Source organism: Lolium rigidum, chromosome 3, assembly GCF_022539505.1.
Source record: "Lolium rigidum isolate FL_2022 chromosome 3, APGP_CSIRO_Lrig_0.1, whole genome shotgun sequence".
Lineage (NCBI taxonomy): Eukaryota > Viridiplantae > Streptophyta > Magnoliopsida > Poales > Poaceae > Lolium > Lolium rigidum.
This window is the reverse complement of record NC_061510.1, coordinates 141,988,829-141,995,876: the sequence shown is the minus strand read 5'-3', so window position 1 is coordinate 141,995,876 and position 7,048 is coordinate 141,988,829. Positions and strand designations below refer to the sequence as shown.

The 7,048-nt window shown below is 41.9% G+C and overlaps 1 protein-coding gene across 1 annotated transcript; it reads right to left on the bottom strand.

The window, feature by feature from the left end:
• Window positions 1-290: 290 nt before the first annotated feature.
• On the bottom strand, window positions 291-1,146 carry LOC124698318 (heavy metal-associated isoprenylated plant protein 27-like). The gene has a single exon (XM_047230808.1). The coding sequence runs from the start codon at window positions 980-982 to the stop codon at window positions 506-508; it is 477 nt and encodes a 158-aa protein (XP_047086764.1). The 5' UTR covers window positions 983-1,146; the 3' UTR covers window positions 291-505.
• Between the last annotated feature and the right edge of the window lie 5,902 nt (window positions 1,147-7,048).

The following is a 7,048-nucleotide window of genomic DNA, read 5'->3' as shown; positions in this document are numbered from 1 at the left end:
TTGATTTTTGAATGCACCGAAAATGGAATTAATTAAGGGTGTGTCTAAGTCTCAGTCGACTGAGATATAGCTTATGTCTCAGTCGAATAACATGATACGGGTCTAAATGAAGTATAAACAGCAGTAAACACAAATCTTCAAGCAGAAACAAAATTCCACGTGACTGAGACATAAGCTACGTCTCAGCTAGCTGAAACTTAGCAATTCCTATTAATTAAACAGATACACTAGTGTACAATACACGATCGATGGAAATCGATCCTAGCTCAGAAGAAATGAAACTGTCTAGAGAGGGAGGGAGGCAACTATGCAGGTATAATTTACAGTTTTGCTCACGAGATGTAGTGCAAAATAATTACACATGCAAGCAGACAAGCTAGCAGTACATATAGATCATCACAATTTGTACACTTAACTAACCAACAAGCTAGAGCAACTACTAACTAGTACCGGAATACTTGGAACTTAAGAACTGGGGACGATGGCTAGAGCTAGAGCTAGTCAGCTACATGATGGTGCACGCCGCGTTTGGGTTTTCGTCGGAGAAGGCGGAGGTGTACTTCACCTCCGTCGACGAGGCCCTGGCGAGAGGCGCGGCGGCGGGGTCGGCGACGACGTTCCTGACGTAGCCTGGGGGCGCCTTCTTGTCGTAGGCGCCGGGGGCGTAGGGGTGCGCCACCACGTCGTAGGGCACGTACGGCCACGGCTCCACCTTCTTCCCTGTCTTGCGCGCCACCCGCCGCATGACCTTGGAAGGGTCATCGATGTAGCCCGTCACGGCCACCTTGTTCTGCTTGGGGATGACCTCGACGCCGGTGACGCCCTTTAGGTGATGGACGGCCTTGCGGATCCGGCGCTCGCAGCCCTCGCAGTCGATCCGGACCTTCATCTCCACCGTGGTGAGCTGCGGGCGCTTCTTGATGCGCCGGCGGGTGCGCAGCGACGCCGGGCACATCTCCGACAGAGCGTCCAGGATACCCATCGATCCAAGCAAGCTTAAACGATTTGTGTGTTTCTCTTGTCGATTCTTACTCGATTTGTTGCACCTCGAAAGCTCTCTGAAGTAAGGCGAGACGAAATAATGGACTACGGGAGATATAGGTAGCTCCGTTTGCAAGTTCGGCGCGGCGGACGGCGACACGTACGGGGAGGTGCGTGTCAGAAGATGATAGGAAATGGCGCGATTGCTCTCTGGATCGACCTGATCGAGTGATCGGGACGCGGGACGGGCACCACACCGCAGCCACACGTCGGCAGATACCTTGGATCTCCACGTCTTGCCGGAGGCAGCCACGGCACCCATTAGATTGGGGCGAAAGACAACACGGATTGCTACTCTGAATCTTCTAATATCACGCAAAACAGATTATGAAATGAACAAGCAAGAGCCGTCATCCATTTTGTTACAAGCAATAGAGCATATATCAAACCAAACCAGCATAGACACAAGAATTCCAACCTAGAAAAGCCCCTCTAGAAAAATCCACACCGGCAGTAAAACTTCACTCTCGTGGAAGATCGAGTTTACACGGAATTTCACATATCTAATTTATCCCGTGCTATGGCTTACAAAAGGTATATGGTGAAAACCTAGGTTAACGATGATCCAAATTATGGGAGTCGCTCCGCTTATTAAAAGTTAGATTTTGTATGAATTTTAGATCATACTATAAATAGCTTCACATTGAGACAAATTCTCTTCTTGTAGCATGAATATCAATAAACTTAATGTAAACACAACTACCGTACTGAGATCTTTTGAAAATAGTTTCAAGCATAAATGAATCAAATATTTCATATACCACTATTTTGGAGACCATTTGAGATCATAAAGGGGCCTTTTTAATTTGCAAACAAGATCCTTCTTATGATGCACAATAAAACTTTCAGATTGATCCATGTATATCTCTCCCCATGTTTTCCATGCAGAAAGCTAGTCTTCATATCATGCATAGATGCAATACGAAAGGTATATGAATTGAACTATACTTCACAACCGAAGATAATACATTATTATAATCAACAGAAACTCAATTCGGCACATGGAAGCATATGCTCCTGCCAGCGGAAAAATATCTTGAAATGTTAAAAAAAATTGAACAAAAATTTTCGCGCTTACGTATCGACATTCTATGTACGTACACCAAGTTTTGCAAAAAAAAAACCAACCTTTTTTATGACTTGTGTGGAAAAGACAAAAAAACGTCCTGAATGTTGGTTTTCCGTGTAACCACTTTGTGATCGTGTAGAACTTCGAGATATACCTATTAAAATTTATGTCCGAACTTTTTAACATTTTAAAATTGTATTTCAAATAAAATTTAAAAACCGGGAGCATATGCTCCCGGGTGCCAAAACACCACTCCCATCAATACCTAAAATCTGGATGAAGCCTTTTGCAACTAACCTTGCATTAAACCTTAGAGGCTCATTAAGAGACAAAACCTTCGTCATTTGTTTTGAATATCCACTTATAGATGTCCTAGCTACTTTTGTTTATGTAAGCGCACAACATTTCATATGAATTTTTCTCAAATGATTGCATCGCCTCTTTGCGGTCAACGAATGCAACAACTTCAATATATGGAGGAGGATGAAGTTTATTCTCCACATATTCAACCTAACTCAGAGCATAATGAACAAGATTACACTCTTCAATTAAGCGGGAGCGAGGACCCACATGCACATCAATCTTCTGTTGATCATCATCAGCAACATCAGAATTTCGGTTCAGTTCTTCCTCTCTTTGTCTGTCTTATCTGGTGGATACCGTCTTTTCCTTCCCTCACACCTACGGAGATCTCCTCGCCGACCTCCTCCCCCTGTCACCGGCAGCCATGGCTGGCCGGCGATGAGCGGGAGGAGTGCCGGTTGGTAGCAGTTATAGGTTTTCTTGTAGTTTCCGGCTGTTTGCCATTTAGGAGTTGTCCTTAGCGCTGTCGGGAGGAGCTTGGTGGCTATCGACGACTGTTCTTGCTCGCTCTCCATGGTGGAGGGTGAGTAACTTGGTTGTATTAGTCGATTGCTCTTCAAATAATCCTAATTTTGGTGGAGGATTTGGTTGGGGCGGCTTGGTTCATCTTCGTCGTTGTGGTGGCGAAAGGATGGGCCGTTTACTGGGTGGTGAGGGTGGTGGTGTGGCTCGGAGTATGCTGTCTCTGGAGAGGGATTTGTGGAGGCTGGAAAGCATCTTTGTCGGGCTTCATGCGGCTCATAAAGAAGATATGTGAGGGTGTCCTCTCAGATTTTGGGCTAGCGGTGGTCGGCGATCTACTCTCCTGCCGGCGTCCAGCGGTGGCGGTTTTTCCAGGTCGGCGAATGGTAGTTTGCACAAATACCTTTTCAATGTACTTTTATTTTCTATAGGGGCCCATGTGCAATTTCTCTAGGACGCGTGTGTTCTATGTCTTTCTGGATGTATGTCTTGCATGTGTTGTAATCTTTGTTTTGGTTAAATGAAGACATGGGGTGTTTTCTCAAAAAAAAAAATCATCAACAACATCAGAAAGCAATGGAATAAGCGAGGGAGAGAGAGCATAGTGAACATTCTATCAGCAGCAAAAGAATTATGATTTTCGGTAACTTCATTTCCTTTCTCGAGGAGGCGCTCCACATGCACGCCATTTTTCCGTTGCTCATCACCAGAAACATCAGAAATATCAAAAACATCTGAAACATCTCTAGATAGACAATCATGATACATAACAGTCTCTCTAAAAACAACATGTATGCTCATCAAAACCCTTTTAGTTTCAGGGTTTCATAACTTAAATGCTTTAACTCCTGAACCATAATTAAGGAACACACAATTAACAACCATAGGCTATTACTTTCCATAATCAGTGTGTGCATAAGCAATTCAACCGAAAACACTTAACTCTGAATAATCAACACCTGAGCTAGACCATACATCAATGAGATTTTTCTTGTCAAGTGGAATACATAGTGATATTTTATCAAGTAGCAGACAGTGGAGAGTGCTTTAGCCCATAAAGTGTACACACACAAGTATTGGACAACATGCATCGAGCCGTAGAGATGATGGTTATGTTCATCCTCTGAGTCACAATATTCTATTGAGGCGTGTACGGGTCGGGTGGTCTGGTGTCTGACAATTCCTTTGTCATTGCAGTAATCGTTAAAATACTAGAACAAAATTTCATGTCATTGTCAGTATATAGATTAACTTTCTTTCTAGTTTGCTTCTCTACCATAATGTTCCACTTGTTGAAAGCATAAAAATATTAGATTTATGTTTCAATAAATACGGCCATGTTTTTCTAGTGTAATGACCAAAGATAATAAGCACAGAATTAGTACCACCGAGAAAAGTCTCACAGTAAGATCTGCACACATCAGCATGCAAGTAATCTAATATTTCTTTAGTGGTATAAACAGAAGCATTTAATTTTATTCTCTTGTGCTTACCAAAAATGCAGTGCTCACAAAAGTCAAACTTACTCATGTACATTGCAGCCATCTATTAGTTCTATCTCTTGTGCAATTCTTACATGCCATGTTCTCTTATATGTTCAGGATGCATATGCCACAGATTAATTTACTAGGTTCATTAGGAATAACATCATAGCAATACCAGTCAAAGTGCTACCTCTAAGAACATATTATTTTGCACAATTCATATCACAAATTATGTGAACGAGAGAACCTTTTGATATCTTTGTTGGAGATATGCCCAAGAGGCAATAATAAAGTGGTTATTATAACATCTTTGTGTTTATGATAAATGTTTGCATACATGCTATAATTGTATGAACCGAAACATTGATACATGTGTGTTATGTAAACAACAAGGAGTCCCTAGTAAGCCTCTTGTATAACTAGCTTGTTGAGTACTGGATGATCATGGTTTCGTGATCATGAAGATTGGATGTTATTAATAACAAGGTTATGTCATTAGTTGAATGATATAATGGACACACACCCAAATAAGCGTAGCATAAGATCAAGTCATTAAGTTCAATTTGCTATAAGCTTTCGATACATAGTTACCTAGTCCTTCGACCATGAGATCATGTAAATCACTTACACTGGAAGGATGCTTTGATTACATCAAACGCCATTGCGTAAATGGGTGGTTATAAAGATGGGATTAAGTATTCGGAAAGTGTGAGTTGAGGCATATGGATCAATAGTGGAATTTGACCATCCCGATGACGGATAGATACACTCTGGGCCCTCTCAGTCGAACGTCGTCTGATTAGCTTGCAAGCATGTGATTAGATCACAAGAGATGACATACCACGGTACGAGTAAAGATTACTTGTCGGTAACGAGGTTGAACAAGGTATGGAGATACCGATGATTGAACCTCGAACAAGGTATGGAGATCCCGCTATTGGTTATTGCTCGGAGAGGAGTCTCGACCATGTCTGCATAGTTCACGAACCGTAGGGTGACGCGCTTAAGGTTCGATGTCGCATAAGTAGATTCGGAATATGAGATGGAGAACGAAGTTTGTTCAGAGTCTCGGATGGGATCCAGGACATCACGAGGAGGTCTGGAATGGTCCGGGGAATAAGATTCATATAAGGAAAGTTGATTTCTAGGTTTCGGAAAAAGTTTGGAATTTTTTCGGTGATGGACCGGAAGGTTCTAGAAGGTTCCGGAGGGGTCCACCATGGGGCCCATGACCTAGGGAGGCCAATGTAATGTCCCAGGTTTAGAGACGATCGAGGTGTAGATTTTAGAAAGGGATGTGCATTGCATCGTAAATTCTGGGGAAATTCCGCGCTTTTAAAAGAAAACTACATCGAAGGGGGACAAGTTTCTCTCTCGACACCTTACAGGGTTAGGGTTTCGAGAGTGCGATAAACTTGCATCTCACTTAGCTCAATTAGGGTTTTTGAGAAGAGAGGGGAGATAGTGCATCACAACTTTAAGTTGCATGATTGAATTCAAACAAACTTGTATTTGAATTTCAAATTCAAACATCATATGAATATCTCATAATTAAAAATTGAGATAATTTATTAAACAAATATAAATAATCAAGAATATAAATAATACATCTATTAAGTAAAGCTCATTAGAGAAAATTGGAGCTTTATTGATTTCACACAAATAATACATTGTCATTACAATATTCCCAAACGAATTATTAATATTACAACACATTCCAAGAATTGAATACAAGGAAAATAGAAAATGAAAATTACAAGAAAGTGTAAGCAGCTAAGCTAGACAACTAAATCTTCATGAGTTTTTTAGACACCACTTGATTGATCTTCCTGATCAACTTCTTAAAACCTGCAAAAGAGAAACAACAAATACAAAAAGAACAAGAGTTAGGCCAAGTGGTAAAACCACTTGGCAGGTTAGCAAACAATTGAAATGGAGAGGATATGAACAGGGATCAGCCGAGCTGATCCATTCCAGCCCAAGTCCCAAGCCACACACACACAGGCAGCACACAAGGACTGCTGCATGTGTAACAACACACAAGGCCGGGAGAGTCACCAAAATAGCCGAGCGGTGTTGTCGACCAGGAGAGCTAGTAGAGGACCAAATATAAGCTTTTCACCTGCAAACCCTAGCCATTCCATCGACAGGCTTCAAAGGGTAAGAACACTAAGAACACCAAGAACAGCAAGAACAGGAAGAACAACCACAACTGTTCAACCGATTCCAGTAACCAACAGAAACAAACTGAGCATCAGAAGCTTGCCAGGAGGAGCAGGGCAAGCAAACCAACCATCCAGAAGAAATCCTCTACACCAACAACTAATTCTAGGAGCTGGAGTGAGGTATACTCAAATCCATGAGCAAACATCAGTTTTGCTCATAACACAAGCATGTGCATAACACATACACAAGCCAGAGGGTATGATTACCCTATGTGCATCATCATTTGGTGTTAAACCATTTGATGCTGGCAAAATGGGGAATAATCCATAAGAAATTAATCCTAGGGAAGAATTGGTCAAGCCAAGTGTATCATCACTGAGGCAAACCAAAGAATCCAGCAAGGATTGATCCACAGCTATCCTAGCCCAACTCACGTAGCACTAAATGGTTCACTAAACCATCA